Source organism: Scardinius erythrophthalmus (assembly GCF_964197995.2).
Source record: "Scardinius erythrophthalmus genome assembly, chromosome: 23".
In the NCBI taxonomy this organism is placed as follows: domain Eukaryota; kingdom Metazoa; phylum Chordata; class Actinopteri; order Cypriniformes; family Leuciscidae; genus Scardinius; species Scardinius erythrophthalmus.
The window spans coordinates 27170981-27190874 of record NC_138243.1 but is presented as its reverse complement, the minus strand read 5'-3'; the positions used below and the strand labels follow the sequence as shown (position 1 = coordinate 27190874).

The following is a 19894-nucleotide window of genomic DNA, read 5'->3' as shown; positions in this document are numbered from 1 at the left end:
ATATATATATATATATTTATATACACACACACACACACAGTAATTTATTTTTAATATTTATTAATAATACTGTATATTTATTATATTTATTTTCTCAAATATTTTCTTTAATATCAGCAAGTATGTAATTTGGTATTAAATCAGTATATAATTACAAATAATTATAATTAAATAAATAACTGTCTAATAGTTATTAAAAACAGTGTAGGCCTACATAATAGATAAAGTGTAGACAAACATGTGTGTGTGTGTGTGTATATATATATATATATATATATATACATTTTTTTCATTATTCTCTGAAGTGTGTCCAGTGCATTCGGTTGTGTAAATGTGCATTTCGATATTAAGTGCATGTGACATCCAAGCGATATCAAGCATGTGTAATGCATCATGTGGGGTCGACCAGTGTTATGTTCAGCTGTTGGCCTATTGTCAGTCACAGAAAACCTCCTTTATCCTGTCTAAAGATGAATTACAACAAGGTTAAATATAGAGCAATAACTAATACTCATCCACTACCCGATGATTAGGCCGTGAAAATATTCATCAGCCTAGCAGCGAAAAATATGAAATTCTAAAAAGCACTTCTTAGATGAAAGGCTGTTTTTGGATATTAACATGCCATTAACATTCAATACAATTACCATAACATAATTAGAGTAGAAGTGCCAATTAGCTGCTAATCTGCCATCCCATGACATTTAGTAAAGGATTAATGTTATCTTGTAGTGATGTGCATTATGTACCGTAGTGTGCCGTAGTGTGATGATCTACCTTTACAGAGGGGCTCTGTGTCGTTCCAGTAGGGGTCTCGTGTGTTGATGCACTCAATGACGGGCGGGCCCTGCTCCAGTGAGTGCCCGGGGTCACAGGTGAACTGCACCACCGTCCCAACGCCGTAAGTCGGGTCTGTCGTGCTGAAGTTTCCATTTTGGATGTACGGCTCATAGCAGTGGCCCTTCTCGAATGCTAAACGTGAAGAATTAGAAGTTCTGTTAGCTATAGAGTAACAATAAACAATCCAGAGAAACATGTTAATCTTAGCTGTTATTTATATATAAGTTAAAATATATTTTATTAAATTAAAATATATTATATATAACATATATTAAAATATATGTTAATGCATGAGATAAAAACAAAATAACTTTACAATAAGGTTCCATGTGTTTTTTGTTCACATTAGTGAACATGAACTAACAAAAAAAATATTTCTAAAGCATTTATTAATCTTGGTAAATTTTAATTTCAAGATTTACTAATCCATCATTAAAATCAAAAGTTGTATCTTTTATTATTATTTAATGGACCTGAGCTAACATGAACTAACAATGAACAGTTGCATTTTTTTTACTAACGTTACCAATTATAAATAAATACTTGCTTCATAATAAAAAATAGTAATAGTAATAAATGTCTTGCTCATTATGCATTAACAAATGTTTACTAATGAGGTCCTTCCTTATTTTTACCATAAAAATATTAGATATAAGACATTAAGATAAAATATCAAACCAAATGTATTTATTTTAAAGCACATTTCATAAAATGTGACTTTTAAATTGTGTTTTAAATGTTAAAATGAGTTCAAATGTTAGTCAAACAGCAGTTTGCAAATTAGGAAAAAAAAACTGATTTAATGTTCCTAAAACTTTAATTAAATGTTTAAATACTTTTTGGGCCGCTGTACATTCAGTTTGGTGAATCCGCCCAACATATTCAGAGTCGCAGAGATCAAACTGGCGTACCTTCGTAACGTATATTAAAGCCAGTGTTGTGACTGTTAGGTTGGTCTGTTATAAACTGGACTCGAACAGCTGGGCCTTCGCTGATCACTCCCTCGAACGGGATCGGGCCGCCGCGGCCGGAATCAAACAGGACCACCGATCCTGCGTCGAGGCCGCTCCATAAGACAAGCCTGTGTCATGGGAGAAAGGCTGAGCCTCTTATATACATATAAAAATAATGCATTGATTTAGATGATACGTGCATTTACCTGTCTGTCGGACCCAACACCATTCTCTCCAGATGCAGGTGCAGCCTTTGGCCATTAGGAGCCTCCAGGGACCAAGAGCAGCTGCGGTCCAGGGTGCTGTTAGGGCCCGAGTGGGGGGAGGGGGACAGAACGCGGCCCACCAGGGCGTTTTTTACAACCCCGCCACACAAAGCTTCAAAAGAACAAGGCTTATGATTCACTTTTTAAAATAAACAATAAAAGAAAGTATAATATTAAATGTGTTTATATATATATATATATATATATATATATATATATATATATATATATATATATATATTTTTTTTTTTTTTTAATATATATATATTTATAAATAATAAATATTTAGTTTTTTCAATAATATAAATATATATTTTTTTATTTTTATAAATTGTTTTATAAATTGTTTTCATAACAATTTCATATTATATACATATATACTGTATATATATATATATATATAATTAGATTTTTTAATATACATTTATATATATATATATAATTGTATATATATTTTAATTTTAAAAATATATTTATAAATAATAAATATTTAGTTTTTCAATAATATAAATATATAAAAAATATTTGTATAAATTGTTTTATAAATAGTTTTCATAACAATTTCATATTATATACATATATACTGTGTATATATATATATGTATGTATGTATGTATGTATGTATGTATATATAAAATTAGATTTTTTAATATACATTTATAGATTATATATTAAAATATATATTAACTATATTAACTAATATAAATTCTTTTCAAAAAATAAATATAAAATAAAAATGAAATATTTATTATATATAAACAACGATATATGGGCTAAGCCAAAATTTAGTATTTTTTGTATGATACAACCGAAATGTGGCACAGAGAATTATAATGTATATAATTTGTCAAAAAGGCAAAGATCTCTGTGTGCTCAATTGAGATCTGGTGTTTTACCTTTGACTGTTGAAACAAGACGAAATGTTAATTTAGAAGAGGAAAAACAGATGTGTCCCATGTGTTGTTTGAATGATATAGAAAATGAGTTCCATTTTGTTTTCTATTATTGTGAACAGCGTGATTTTCTGTTTTGTAGGATAAAATCAGAGATTGATTTGGTAAATATGAATGATGCTCAAAGACTGAGATGGCTGTTCACATGTGAAACATATAAATTAGCCAATTATCTTGAGAAAGCATGGGAGAAGAGGAAAAAAGCTCTTTATCGAGATGATCTGTATATGAGGATTCTGCCCATGCCCAAGTCTCTAGATATGACTCTGGCAGGCGCGCAGATGGCACTGGGGACGGGGGGGACATGACCCCCCCAGATTCATAGTGACCCGATCCGTCCCCCGCCCTCACTATCCCTACGAAACGCGACAAAAATCTGTAAAACAGGGGATTAATCACTGTTTTCGCTATACATTATGTGTATACACTATAGCCTACATAAACGTGTTTTTGCAAAACGGATTTAAATCCGATCTTCAATTCCCGTGCTTGGTCCCGCGTCTGTGATTTACTTTCACTTTGATTTGCGATAGTTTGCTTGATGAATATGTTCAGCTTCCCGGCGATGCTGTTCCAGTAGCGTCGCCATATCTGGCTATAACATTACATATAGCCTATAACACGCTCTCACACGTTTATTTTTTAGCATTTTTGGAAGGAGTAAAATTTACATATATGGTTTCAACAACCAGATGCATTTACACTTGTTCAGTTTCGTCTGGGATGCGGACCAGACCTCCTGAAGTGGTTTGAGCGATCGGATTCAAATCTGTCTCGAATGCGTTTCGGAGGGCATTTACACCTGGTCTTTTCACGATCAGATAGCTTTCCCATCACAGAAAACGCATGAAGTGGCCAGGTGTAAACAGCCCCTATTTCTGAGCTGAGCTGGTGATTTTCTGAACTGAAAAAAATTGACTGTATAAATGTCATATAAAGGCGATGAAGAGACAAAAAACAATCACCTCGTTTTTTCAAAAACCAAACAATTAGTATTATTATTATTTGCACATAGGTTCTTTGCTTTTTTGTTCATAATGACTTTGTATGCTGAGATAAGCAAATGTTTAAAAAAAACATACTTTGCTAAAGACATGAAGTTTTGGTGGGTGATTGGCATACTAGTCAAATAACAGTCTGATCATGCATTGCTAGTGGTGATCAGGTAGGCTTTTGTTTACCTTTGGTCATTGTTGTTTATCCATGATTTCAAATAACAATCCCCCAATGGCTTTTTAATGCAAATCATTAGCCCAAATTATGCAAAGTTACTACTTGAGCACTAGTTAAAGCCCAAATTACGAAAATAACGAATTGAGTTTAAATCATTTGCTGACAGCTTGGTCCCCCCCAGTTAAAAAATTCTATCTGCGCCCCTGGACTCTGGTATCTCCATCAATGTAAAGTCTATGGGATTTTTCTGCCCATTTTATTTCTTTTCCAGGTGAGAATATGTTTAGAATATAAGTATAATACATAGTGTTAGGGGTTTGTTCAAATGTATACTAATTATTAATATTAACATTTCAGCACTTTTCCCAGCAGTTCCTGTGATTCCCCGAGTCTCACCCCTGCAGCTTGGCTCGCGTTGGCTCCACACAGGCAGCGAGGCATTGAGGCATGTGAGGGTGGCGTCCCCCTGCAGGTGGTATCCCATGTGACACTGGAAGTGAGCCGTGCCTCCGGGATGCAGATCTTTAACTGACACCTCCCCAAAATGAGGCCGTCGAGGTAGGGCACAACTCAGGCGAAAAACTGGACAAGAAAGAGCAGATTATCCTTTTTAAAATTCTCTTTTTATGAGATACGAGTAAATAATGACAGATATTTTGGAGGGTGAACTATTTGTTGAATCATTTATGAGTAAAATGTATGATAATTCCGCTCGAGAACACTAATCAAAAGAAATTGCAACCGAGGCAGCACAAGAACGCCTTGTGAAATGAGCCCTGGAGTGAGACTACAACATTAGCCGGTTAATGGACATGGCAGAAGCTATCGAGTTAGATAACCGAGCAAATTAACCAAACAGAGAATTTTTCAATAAAAAGTTTGAAGGCAAAGTAAATTACTGAGACTTCTGGATGAGGAGCATTTTTAACATTTACACAAGCACCTGTGTGATTCATTAGCGTAATATTATATAAACTTCACAGTTTTATGTAAAAGAGCAATTATCTCCACAAATCCCAAAGATGCCCTGTTTAATGCATAAGTGGCTTGTTTTGAAAGACTCACTTTGATAATGCAGCTGGAACATGCCGACTCCTCCCTCTGGAGACGAGCGGTAGAACACGGACAGCGTGTTGGTTGGACTGCGGATGACCTGACCTTCCACCAGAAGCGTCTGATTGGCCAGTACGAGCAAGGCTCCGCCTTCATCTACACCTCTGATTGACAGCTGCTCGCCCTCTGACAGGTTGACACTTTTGACCTACAACAAAGGAATGCCAAGCATCTTGTAAGAAAACCACAATACATTAAGAAGTATACAGAGCATGTACAGTACGACATTCACAACAACATATTATCAAGTTCATTTGAGAACAAAAAAGTAATGTGTACTATGGTACATTGATGGTATCTGATGATAACACCATGGTACTTCCATGTATCGGTAAATCTCAAAATATAGAGACAATGTTTCTTTTTAATCATTAAAATTACTTCAAATAGTCAAGAAACTTCAATATAAGTGTTTGTCTGTGTGTGTGTGTGTGTGTGTGTGTGTGTGTGTGTGTGTGAAATTATTATTTTTGTTTGTACCAAATTTTTATACTCTGTGTTTCATACTGATATGAATCAAAATATTTGATACATAATTATGATATATTTATAATAATAAAAACAAAAATGACAATACTGTAAATATATATATATGTGTGTGTGTGTGTGTGTGTGTGTGTGTGTGTGTGTGTGTGTGTGTGTGTGTGTGTGTGTGTGTGTGTAAATACAAAAAACCCCACACATACATTATCGATATCAGAAAATTGAAAACATAAAACATTTCAAAGGTTGTTCAAAAGTTTACATAGTGATTTTTCACACCATGTTAAAAAGTTATTAATTTAAATACATCGTTTTAAATGTGTCATTGGTGTTACATTGCATAATTTTCATTGATATTTTTTTTATCATTTAATAAAACCATTTCAGAGGCAGAGAAAATTAATGACAGGACCAACATGTTTTTCTTTTAAACAACATGCACCAATAAACAGTGCAAATAAAAGCAATAATGTGCATTAAGGAAGTAAAGTGTGCATTTTGATTTCACGTTTAATGCACATCACGGCCAGCGTGGATTATCCATATCTCATCCGATCCCATGAGGACAGTGTGTGTATACATACCAAATTAATTGGAAGTGTTTTAATCTCTTGAGACAGAATATTTAACAAACACACAGACACACAGCAGGCCTTTGGCTGTGGATTAAAGTGGTAATTAGAGATTATGTGACGAGCATGAAATATCCGCAGAGGGAGAGCGGACGTGGACACGGGATTACAGTGGGCAACACGCGGGCACTGCGGCAACAAGCCCCCGTTTCTCTCATTAACATCTGCTTGTGTGGCTCCGGCTCTCTGGGAACACACTGCTGCTGCCGGCCCAGAGTGCTCAACTCCAGTAATTAGATCCCTGCAATTACACCATCCGCCACTAGAGGGCACGTTCGACTGGACACAGAGTTGTTAAGCGCAGTCACCTGTATCCGAATGAGGGTGTTGGGAAAATGTGCTAGGCACAGGAGAAATCAGATTGCATTGCAAGAAAAAAAAAAAAAAAAAGCTTGTTAGGCAGCAGATTGCATTTCCAGATAACTCCCTCGGGGCCACATGCTGTGGTCGGTGTTCTGCAGCTGGTTATTTGTTGAATTACACAGTCTATTAGCATGTCATTTAAAGAGATTCATGCATTAACAGGTGCCTATTCAATCAAGAGAAACCAGTGCAGTTTGTCATATCGTTTGAAGGAGGGGGAAAGTATGATTTATGGATGCAATATTCAAACCTCGTATTAAAAGGCCTGCAAATCTGAACCCCGAAGAGCTGTAAGTGTACCTGTAGCTCCACGCCGTAGCCTGTGTACACCGTCACTGTGTACGTGCACTGCAGGAACGCTCCTTCGGGAAGAGGAGGATCGTCTGAGGAATCGATGTAGCCCTCTGGGTCGGTGAAATTGACCCTGCAGTTTGTTACAGCTGCAGGAAAATGCCAGACAGACGACATTAAAAAAAACCCAACTGTTCATCTGAGAATTTCTAAAAAGGGGATTTGAGAAGGAAAACAACAGTCAGGAGAAACATCTACATCATTGAGCGCTTCAGGTCAAAAGTTTCAAACTAGCTATGTTTTCATTCAAGTTGGAAATTTTATTTGTGGGGAAATTTTGCGAAACAATTCATGAATAAAGCAGTGTTCAAGAGAACAAAATCACTTCTGTCGCAAATATATCTAGTGCAGCTATTTATGCTAAGTGTAAATTGATAGCCTACTGTTTGCAACAAGTATAATTAGCAACAAATATCTTGTTTACACTAATGCAAAAAGTGACAGATGCTATTAACACAAAATGTCATGTAATATGCTGTTATTAGCACTAAAAATAAAATTGTGCAATCGGTGCAAATAGACACTGGCTTGAATAATTATGATAAATTACTTTTACAGAACATTACAGTTTAGAGCGCATTGACAAAATGTTTGTCATTACAAAAGATATTGGATAGTAGCAGTGTTATTTTTTCAGAATTATTACTCATTTAATATTATTTACACAGTAACATTAGGCAGTTTTGATTTATATGCTGTTAAATGTTGATGATCGCGTTATTTTACATATGCATTCCCTACATATGATATCGCCAGAGCCTGGCCACTCCCTATTAAGTCCTATTGTACTGAATTGTGGTTGTAGTTCCACCAGAGTTCCACTGGGGGCGATCGCCCATGAGTGCAAAATGAATGGGAGTCTATGGAGCTAGACAGCTAAATGTGTCTCTTTCACCCGATTGCCGTTGAGAAATCTCAGATTTGATTGAAGGTCTTGCAAGTTCAACATGGGTTTTAGGTCGAAAGTTGAATGAACGAGTACTTATGTCCTTTCGATTTCTTACAGGTTGAGTTGTTGTTGCCCATAACACGCTAGCATTCTGCTAATGAACGCTGATTGGTCGGTGAAGGACCGCTTGATGGCATTATTTATAGGCTTTAATTTCAATTACACAATAAAACAATTTTTAATAGTTTTAGTTAACAATAGGTGTGTTTCGTCTTAAAGCTTTGTATGACATCAAAGTACCGTGGGAGCAATTCAAAATAATGCTTTCTCGTCTCCTCTTGTGGTACTTTGGTGTCAAACACCGAACAGTCTCCGCAAGTCGAACACACTTAAAAAAAAAAAAAACACTGCATCTGAGCACATTATTCAGTCACATGACTTGAGGCACAGTCACATGACTTTTTTCATGTGCATGTTTCCACTTCAAGTGAGCATGCTTTTATGCGCATTCTGGATATTTGATTCAGATCTTTGGGTTTCCACCCAGCACTTTTTAAGCAATCTCAGAACATTTGCATGAAAAGTGAATGGAAACCCAGCTAGCCAATGATTTTCAGTGGGAAAGCAACCATACGTCATTCGCTTTCACTGAGACTGGGCGAGACTGTGCTGGTAATGCGATGAAGTTAATTACAGGTCAAATATGTAAATGTGCAGCAGCATGAGGAACAATTAGCAACCAACAGTAGAATGACTCATTCGTGATTCAGGTTTCTCTGAAACTCGGTCTTACCTGAGGTGAGAACACCTGACACTGTGTCAACGTTCACAGTGGTGGGAACCGCATCGGTGAGCGAAGGCTTGGTGTGTGCCGTTGGAGCATCGGTATCCCAGCTCGGGGTTGCGACGGCCTCCGGGGGTTCGGTGGGGAGGTCGTAGGCTGGAGGTAAAGTGGGGTGTGCTGGGAGCATCTTCTTCAGGAAGGGCTGGTCGGGGGACAGGGCATCCGCTCCGGCCTCAAGCCCCTTCCCCAACATGGGCATCAGATTAGGGGGTAAACCACTGGGAAGAGTCACACCCTTCTGGGCCAGAAGATGATCCTTGCCTGACAGGACAGACTCTAGGAAGTCCTGCCCCATGGATGCAACTCCTCTGGGGGTTTCTTTATGGGCTGGTACCTGCATCACTGGAGTGAGGCTGGGCGGAGGGGTCAAATCGGTCTCATCTGGGGCAAAGAAAAACAGTTTGAGAACAATTAGTAGGGAGTAACCAAGTTGCTTCCTGCAAACTTAACTGATATCCCACTTGCTTGTCCAAGACGGCAATGGAGTGCAAATTGCTCTGCTTCTCAAACTTGTCTCATGAGAAAAAGAGCCCAGTAAGAGATCTCATGTCTAAATGTCAAGATAAGTCTGCACACAAAAGTCTGAACATTTCTCATCAAATACTTCCAAGTTCACATCATCTGAGCTGCCATCCATACTTTTATAGCGCTATATTCTATGGCTTCGTCTGAAATCGCATACTATGAGTAGGTACTTATTTTGAATATAGCGACAGATAATTTTTGTTCTATATGAATGTAATCCGAACGTTCTACATTAGCCATGTTGTCGTAGTCATGTGATCTACCAGGGTCAATTACGTCTGTTCACTGCCATTCAGAAAGCCTTTCCCGTGGCCTCATGGGATATTTTCCATTGTAATACTATTTAAAACATGTTTGGTAATTCAAATAAAGCTAAAATATAACAAAATAAAATAAATGTTATATTTAGATTTTAAAATTAAACTAAATTAAAAATTTTGCCTTCGCAAAGCAACTAACTTTTTAGTTTAATGTAAAAATTAACACTGAACTTAAACTAAAACTAAAACTAAACAATGGAATTAAAACTAAATAGTAACATTTAAAAAAAAAACTAATAAAAATGACAAAAACACATTTACAAAAACAAGTAAAATCTGAAAATATAAAAATAAAATATTGTTCATATGAAATACTTCATAAAATATACTAAAATAACACTGCTCTGTAATGTACCTTTAAAACATGGTGTCACATGTCACACGTCACCATTTTTACTGGCTCCACCACAAAAACATTTTTGCATTTTGCAACATTATTACTCATATATTTCATGTGTAAAGATAAAAGAAAAAGTATTCTTAACCACCTTTTACCACAAATAATTTGCTACAAATAATGATAACAAAAAACATAGCTGGATATTCTAAAACCATAATGTAACTTTCTAACTCCATAGTTAATTTTTAAGAAATTGTAGAAAAATCTAAGACATTTTTCCATTTTCTGAAGGTGTGAGTGGAATGTGAGCAAGTCTTATGAGCAATAAAAATCAACCTCTGAGCTATACAATTTTCCTCTGGAAGGAAAAGCATGTTGCCAAACGCATAAGTGCAATACTACACATGATTTGCGATAAGGTTCTGGTAAAGTCTTCCACGGCTGTGTTCATTCAGGGCAGTCTCACTGATGAGGGGTCGGTGTAAAAGAGGAGGGAGTTCAAGCTAAAGGGGAATCTAGTTTTCACAGCACTATTCTGGGTCTGTCAGGCTGAGTGGACCACTGCCAGGACTGCAAGTTATTCAAACTCTCTCTCTTTCTGTGCGGCTGATTCAGGTTTGCAGACAGTCCTTCACGGGGAGGATGGACTGGAACGCAAATGAAGCGTGTCGGAGAAACGACGCCGTAAGAAATGCACCGACACGCCGTTTCCTACGTGTGTTAATATGTGGAGCTTCACCTCCTGCGCGCCAACCCACCGCCTGAACTCATTCTCATGCCCACCGAGACACCTCAACCTTTCATTTTCTGCCAAAAAGGATGTCAATGAGCCCGTTAGACATAAAAAGTGACGTCAAATTTCCATGTTTAAATTGGACTTTAACCAAAAAAAGATTTTTTTTTCTGCACTATATATACTCCCACATACAGTAAGGATCCAATAGTATGCAATCACATTAGAAATTTGGAATTTTATATATATATATATATATATATAGGCTATATAAAATGATCATAAAAAAAAGTCCATATACTGTATATAGTGTGAAATTACATTACAATACAATATACTAAATCTTTCCATATCAAACTAATTCAGATGCATACGACTTCTAATCTCTGTTGGCTTTTTCACCACAGTGGCCATTCCTCAAGGTTAAAAAAGAGGAAGTGCCTGATCAATTAAATTACTCTGGCGAAAAAAGCTATTACCCTCGGAGAGTGATAGAGTGTTGTCCACGGACGTTGTCTGAGCAATAAAACATGTAATGAAAGCGAGTACAAGAGGAAAGCACCTGACGTGGCGCGCACAGGGCCACTTTGTCCTCCAGTGAAAGTTAATTGGTCCATTGTACATTGTACATGCACTTCTGTTCAATATAAGCAATTCTGAATTTATTAGAGATTCAAACAAGAAGACAGTTGACTAGTTGATTTATAACATATACTTTTAAAGGTGTCATGAAATAGATTTAGAATTTTTTTATATATATGTTTCTTGAGGTTCATAAATGTTACTAAAGTTTTTTTTTTTTGTATGCAGAAAAATTCTGTCTGAAATGATCTGTTTTAATGCGCGGCTCCTTTAAGGCTTGTCAGTAAACAGCCACTGTTATGATTGGCTTACGTCACTACATAGGAAACAGCATCAACGCCCACTTGCTATTAAAAACATTATCCACATAAAACCGTCAAAGTATTATGAAATCATTTGCTTGTGATACAGCTGCTGTCAGATATAGTACAGTTGGCTGCTTCATCTTTCAGCAAACGTTTCTTTGGCGGGGCCTATCTACTCGACTAATCTTCGAAGTCTTGCTCTAGAAGCAGTCATATGCAAATGTATTTGCCCATGTGATGCCACAGATCCCACAATATCCAAATGAAGCATTTTCGGAGCTAGGTTAACCTTCTGATGCTCTTTGTGTGGTAGTCAAAAATTATATATTTTTTATATTTCAATAAAATGTATGAATTTTTAGGGGATTTAATTGTATTAAATTCTATCTACGTTGTAGTTATAATCCATTTATTCACATTTTGAGCATAGACCTGAAAATAAAATTTCCAGTTTAAACTGTTGTAAATCTTGAATGCTTTGGAACACATACTTAAGTTTGATCTCTTTTCAAAGATGACACTTGGCAAATTATTGATAAAAAGTTACAGAATTTTGTTTATTGTTATGAAAAATGCACAAAAATACAATTTTCATTTTTTTATGAAATATATATTTTCATAAATTTAAAAAAATATATATTTCTAAAATGGCAAGAAAATCAAAGCCATAAATCTAAACAAGTTGGGTTCCAAATTTGAGCTTGATATCTCAAATAATTAGCTTTTAGTAAGATTTTGTTTGGCTGCAGTGCCAAAAGTTTCCATTAGGTGAAATTTGTCTCCCATTCATTTTCAACACGCAAAGGAGCACAAGTTTGACATGACTGTTTTTTTGACATTTAACCTTTTCTAATCACCTTTTTTGTGTGTGTGTGTTCACATAGCAAATGCCAAAACATTTGCCAAGTTTTACCAAATTTACCAAAAAAATTTAACGTAAGTATAAATGTAAAAAAAAAAAAAAAACATGTTAAATAGATGTTTTGTTTATAATGAGGAGGATGTTAAGCAATGAAACTTACAGAATGTTTTTACAAAGTCTTGATTTTGTTTTTAGGTTTTCTAGTAATGAAAAAAAACCATTGTTTTTCACATATTTGTTGCAGCTCCTCTCTTCTGATTGGTTGCAGCTCTGACTGGTCGGCTGGACCAGTGTGTTGTGATTGGTCAACTGCTTCGAGCGTGTTTGGGAAATGTCACGCCCCATACCATAACTGAGATTTTAATGCACTACTAACCAACTCAACCAGACCCCGCCTTTTTTTTTTTTTTTTTGCATATTCCATGGGCGGGAATTATTTAAATGAGGAGAAGAAAACTCAAGACTACAATGGAGGCGTTTCAGGGAGTTCAGAAACAGTGGCACTGATATAGAGAATAACTCCCACTGGAGAGACTTTGTGCTTTGTGACTTTGCAGAGCTTTTTCATGCTGAAACAGCAACATTACACATACACATTAAAGAAAGCTGAAAATGTAAAAAAGCTAAATAGGTCCTTTTTAATGGTTCAAAGACCTCTTACATGTCAAAAGATCAGGGAACATTTCATTGCTCATATCATGGCCCTCTTAACAGAACTTCAGAAAATGTCTGAAAATATATATTAAGCACATAAGTTGCTTATTCATAGCTCAGGCATTCTCAATTACTTCATTAGGAATCAACTTTGTCCTAAAATTTCGAAAAAAGAGAAAAACTGACTCAATCCAGACCGTAATTAAAACACAGTAAGAGTACAGAGCTATACAATTAATGTGGATAGTAGCTCAGATAAATTGATCTTAAGAAAAACTGATGAGAAATGTGTTTGAGTTCATCTTTTACCTTTGATTGCTCTCAGATTTGCCGAGATACTAAAGTCTGCAGTTTGAGATATCTTCTGAAACTCTAGAGGAGACATATTTCAGATTACAAGGCGTCTTTTTCTTAGAAGAACAATCTCAACTTCAGCAAAGCCTCCTTTTGATCTTCTAATCTAATTGCTGTCTAAAAGAAACAATTGAAGCATTAACCCTTTATAGGGCACTCATTGAAATACTTTGAAATTCTAAATTTCAACCATAGAGTGTTATTGGAGGATATTATAAGACTTCTAAACATTTGTGAGATTTTAAAAATATATATTTTTTTAGGTTGGAAATCAAGGGCAATGAAGTTACCATATATGGTTCCTCGCCAGTCTAGGGTTATGTTTTTCCCTTAAAAACTGTATATATAAAAATATAATAAAAACACATAAACTTGTTAAAAACATAAAAATATTTATTTAGTAACATTTTAAATTATTATTAGGAACATTTTAATTAAATTATTATTAGGAACATTTAAAATTATTATTAGGAACATTTTTAGGGTTATTATATAGGGTATTCATTTATGGTTTGTGCTCCTAAGAACATCTAATATGATTCATGTTTTATAAATGCACATTTGTGCATTTATAAATGTTATAAATAAATGTATACATTTATAAAAGATCTGTACTACTGATCTTTGGTATGGTCAAGTACTGGTGGTACCACTTATTTTAGCAGTAATAAGTCTCACAGTAAAAAAAAAACACCAATACATGGCATTTAACTATGATAAAAACTGTTTCAAGGGCATAAAACTTACACATAAAGGGCAAATATATAATAAGAAGTGCAAAATATCATTATAAAGTATTAAAACCTGTTAGGGTAAGGTTTAGGTCATAAAACTGACCAAAACCACACATATTTCAATATAGCTATGGCTTGAAAATGTCTATAAATGTGTTACGTTTCCCACTGAATCACTTTATAATGTTATTCAAACCTGTGATAACATCCAATGCACTAGTAAATACTATTGTCCTACGTTATAATCATAGACTGTGGTTATAATGCATTATTTGTAGAAAAAATACCCTAGTATGGCTTTTCTATACGCATAGGGCGTATGTCCAAATATGGACATTTGCTAATCTTACGTGAACAGGGCATATGATCAAATATGGTCTCACCATTTTTCATGCCACAAATATCAATACTTTTAAGAAATCTATGCAAACAACACCTATCTCAACATGTTGCACAACTATTCAACCATAGAATGTGTAAGTTTCATCAATTCATCATTTTTTGTTTTGAAGTTATTAGCGCTGATACGGGAGTAGGTAGTAGCGCATAACCTCACTTTCCAATATCCGGAACGACACTGAAGCAGTGTTGCCAACTATTTTCAAAGGAAAGTAGCTAACGCCTCCCCTAAAAGTAGCTAAATGTCGCTAGATGACGTAATACGTCAATTAGCATATTTATGACGTCATCGAGGCGTACTTGCGTTCTGCCTGCCTAATGTTTTTTCTCATTAAAATCATGCTCACATACTGTATTTTAATATAATATAATATAATATAATATAATATAATATAATATAATATAATATAATATAGGCTATAGCCGAATGTCCAATAAAGCTGTTCTCATTTACTTTTTTTTTTTTTTTTGTCAGACAATAGAACAAGTAGCTATTGAATGACTGTTTTTTTTTATATGTGTAAAATTATCTGAATTGAGAGAGTTCGGGAACTGGGTGAACTAAAGCACTGTGATAGTGAGTAATACAAGTAATAAGCACAAGAAAAGAAAGGAAAATAAAATGGTCAAACTAAATTCTTTAACTATAAAACAAAAGATAAGTGATAAGTCCGTCCGTGGAAACAACACTGCTCATTCACGTCTGTTAGCTGCCGTTCTGCAGCTGCAGCCCTCAGCCATTCACAGAACAGGGAAGACGCAGAGAGAGGTGTGTGGCGGCAAGGAGAAAGCAAATCTCGTGCTCGCAGGACTCATGCTGGCAACATTTGGAGGTTACTGAGGTTTGTTCAAAAAGTAGCTAGATTAGTCGCTAGTCGCTTTTTTGAAAAATTGTCGCTGACGGGGTCTGAAAAGTCGCTAAAAATAGCGACAAAGGCGCTAAGTTGGCAACACTGCACTGAAGTTTGAAATGTTCCGCGAAACTTCTGATTGGTCAGATGCCATCATGTGACTATCAGTGACGTAGCCTGATCTTCGCTGATTGGCTAGGAGAAATCTATGCGCTCATATGACAACGCAAACAGGCAGGGGAGACTCAGTTTGAATGCGCGATTAAGTTACCAAATATGGTTCCTCGCCCGATAAAGGGTTGAGATTTGTATTCATAAGATGATGAAAACTTCTGACCTATGAGAAATTGGATTTTATAAAACATCCGTTGCAATTCAGTGCTCAAAACAACAACAACAACCCTTCATCCATTAATGGTTCGATTTGAGGCTAGAGCTTCCATGATCACTGTTTGCGAGTGCGCGGTGTTATCTCTGTCAATCATTTAATCTATAGGGACAAAGAGTAGCAATTTCGCTTCATTGTTCACTGGATCTTTTTCATCATGTTGAATTGCTGTTATACGCCGTCGGACTTTTATTTATAGCAAGTGGGTCAGACAAAGCCAACACCATCTGACTCTGAAACTCCAGCGGCACTAAACACTACAGGGTTGTATAGTTAGGACATGAGCCATTATCCACAGAGAGAGAGAGAATTTTAATGACGCTATTTTTCAAACCTGCTATTTTGAATGTCAAATGAACTATTTCACCAGTCAGAAACTGCAGGAAGACACATTCAAATCTTTTCATCACCGAAACCGCTTTTCTGCTGTATGCTGCCTCCGCATATGAAATAGCTGCAAATGTCGTAATTGCCGTGCAAATGTCATAACCACCTGTACATTTTTTAATCAACTGAGCAACAAATTATAAAAAAATACACATTTTACCATAAAAAATTATTAATTAATCAATTAAAAATCTAATTTAAAATGGAAAATTCAATTTAAAGGAGAACTCCGGTCAATTTTAACATTGAGCTAATTTTTTTGTCAATTTGGAGTGCTGTCAATACAGAGAACAACGACAAAAATCGGTGTTGCCTACACCGTGTTATCCTCTTTTTAAAATTTGCACCCTGTTGACTTCAATGGGGCAAGTTTTAAACCTGCTTTTAGCCTCTTAACATCCTTGATGTGTCATTACAAGTGCACAGCTAATGTGAGTGATTCCTTCAGAGTGATCACGGGTGAATCTGACTGCAGTAGATGTGAAAGATATGAATAAAAATGAAGTTAATTCAGCCAGCGCAAATACCTGTATTTACATCTTGTTTTCGGTTGAAGTCCATAGTAATCGATTGTCGAGTTCACACGCATAGGTTTAGTTACCTATGATCACGCGCGTGAACTCGACAATCGACTACTGTGGACTTCGACCGAAAACAGGATGTAAATACAGGTATGTGCGCTGGCTGAATTAACATCACTTTTATCCATATCTTTCACATCTACTGCAGTCAGATTCACCCGTGATCACTCTGAAGGAATCACTCACATTAGCTGTGCACTTGTAATGACACATCAAGGATGTTAGGAGGCTAAAAGCAGGTTTAGTACTTGCCCCATTGAAGTCAACAGGGTGCAAATTTTAAAAAGAGGATAACACGGTGTAGGCAACACCGATTTTTGTCGTTGTTCTCTGTACTGACAGCACTCCAAATTGACAAAAAAATTAGCTCAATGTTAAAATTGACCGGAGTTCTCCTTTAACAATAAATAACGTGGAATTTATGACTTTTTATTTGCAAGAATATGTCAATTATATACACACACACACACACACACACACACACACACACACACACACACACACACACACACACACACACACACACACACACACACACACACACACACACACACACACATACTGTATATATGTATATATATATATATATATATATATATATATATATATATATATATATATAATATGCTAAATTCAAAATGCAACTTTCAATCTAACAAGTAATAATGTAGAATGTATAATTATGCATTATTTTTTATAATGAAATTCCGATTTAAACATAATTATACAAATTATACATATATATATATATAAAGTGTATATATATATATACAGTATATAAATATATATATATATATATATATATATATGCAAAATAATGAATTAAAATACGCAAAAAAATCTATATTCCATTCAGAAATTAATAATGTCGAATTTTATTAACTATATATGCTGTCACGGTTATGTTCAGTAAAGTTTAGAGTCTTTCCACCTGTCTAGTTTTTTATTTTATTTCTATAGTTACTGATTTGATTAATCTTGTATTTAAGTCTCCCTGTTTCATTTGAGTTTCAATGTGATGTGAATGAGACACTTTGTGTTTGCTTTGTGAAATATTAAAGACTTCAGTTTTGATCTACATCTTCTTGTGCTCCTCTACCGTGATTGTGACATATGCATCTATTTAAACCATATATTAACTATATATTATTTTTGTGAATGAATCCAAGAAACAAGGATTCAAATAAAGCAATGCATATTGTAAATATGAATTGTAATAAATTATATCCTATGTATTGGATCACCCCGCTCTCTAGTTATCAATATCAAAAAGCACACGCAACAACTTTAATAACCAGATATGACTAGGGTGTTATTTTCCCCGCTACTCTGAATGACAAATGAACTCTTCCACCGGTTAGAAATTGCTCACGTCAAGTAGACACATTAACAGCCGTCCACACCGAGCCAGTGATGCGTCTTGCAGTGATGTCAGTGCGGTTGAGCTAGCCCCGTGAACGCCATTCATTCACATGAGATAATGAGCCCCAAACACAGGGGCCCCAACAGCACAGCAATTACTAAGAGCACAGTCCAACACTGCTGCTGATTGAGGAATTAATCCTCCTCTCGCTGTCATCAACTTCAGTCTCTCTCTCTCTCTCCCGCTGCCTCGGTCTCTTCTTTATCTTGTTTCCTCGACTCGGCTTCTTTCCGTCCCCCCGCACACTGCTTATTCTGTCGGATTATGACTCAGACAGCTTTCCTGACAGTGACGGCGGAAACAGAAGAAATGCAATTCAATAAATGGCCAGCGCTGAGAAAAACGCAGGAGAGGCAAAAACAGTGGCAGCTCAACCATGCGAGAAATATTAATGTCTAAAACTGGACTGAGCTTCTAAATGTAGTTTCTAGCTGCTGTTTTTTGGTTTTTTTTTCTGCTTTTTGTAGCATTGATTTTGAATTGTACATATATGAATCTGGTAATCAAACAGGAGTATACAGAATAAACACACCTAAAACTGTCCCGAATGTTGCTTTTAATTGCAAAAAGTACTACCATCATATAATCACGATAAAACCAGTTTTTTTTTATTTTTTTTTTATCTTAAACACAGTATTACTGTTTTTTTTCTGCTTTTTGTAGCACGATTTTGGAATGTAGGGCTGTGAAACGATTAATCACGACTAATATAAGCCTATATATATATAAATTATATACAAATTATATATATATATATTTATATATAATTTGTATTATAAATAATTATAAATATTTTACAATTTTTCTTAAATTTTTATACATGCATGTGTGTGTTTTTATATATACAGTACACACACATATATTATGTAAACACAAACTTTTGTTTTGGATGCGATTAATCGTAATTATAGTACATATATGAATCTGGTAATCAAACAGGAATACACACACCTAACTGTCCCGAATCTTGCTTTTAATTGCAAAAAGTACTACAATCTATCATATAATCATGGTAAAACCATAGGTTTTTTTGTATCTTAAACATAGTACCATCAAAACACCATGGTATACGAATATGGTAATCATGTAGTACCATGGTACATACATACAAGTCCTGTCTTTACCATTTACCATAATAAATTTTTGTAGTGAGATAAATTGTAGTACAAAAAAAAAAAGAAAAAGAAAAAAGAGTATACCATAGTAACGCAACTGGTTCCTATTGTTAGAAAGTAAATACACAACAATTTGTGTAACAAACTGTATGTGCATCAATATAAATAAGTGTTTTATGAAATATGACAGCATGGTTAAAACACCCCGTGTTACTCTAGCTGAAGCTCTCTGTCTCAGTAACAAGCCCTATTCCAGGACTTTCGTCTCTTGAAATGCAGTAGAATAATTCCTCTCAGCAGCGTCTTTTGACATTCAAACAGAGGTGAAAGAGGGCCAATCACGCGGCACAATGGTCTTTTCATCACTAGCGCTTGACAAGAGGAAGATCCCGACCAATCTGGATCAGGAAAAACCCTGAGATCCTGTCAACCGAGTACAAACGCTTGATGGTTACTATCCCGCCTCCCTTTGTGTGTCTGG

At 35.5% G+C, this 19894-nt stretch overlaps 1 protein-coding gene across 2 annotated transcripts in view; it reads right to left on the bottom strand.

Moving 5' to 3' along the window:
• sez6l (seizure related 6 homolog (mouse)-like) overlaps positions 1–19894 on the bottom strand; it is a 55146-nt gene that overhangs the window by 8354 nt on the left and 26898 nt on the right. Inside the window, exons 2-8 of one of the 2 annotated variants that reach the window (XM_081353517.1) lie at positions 8810–9241; positions 7077–7216; positions 5251–5446; positions 4582–4767; positions 2000–2171; positions 1752–1921; positions 778–972 (exon numbers count right to left, since the gene is read on the bottom strand). In XM_081353517.1, the coding sequence (XP_081209643.1) occupies positions 778–972; positions 1752–1921; positions 2000–2171; positions 4582–4767; positions 5251–5446; positions 7077–7216; positions 8810–9200 (1450 nt within the window). In that variant the 5' untranslated portion in view covers positions 9201–9241. The remainder of the gene's footprint in view (positions 1–777; positions 973–1751; positions 1922–1999; positions 2172–4581; positions 4768–5250; positions 5447–7076; positions 7217–8809; positions 9242–19894) is intronic. The other variant, XM_081353518.1, reaches the window with a different exon arrangement.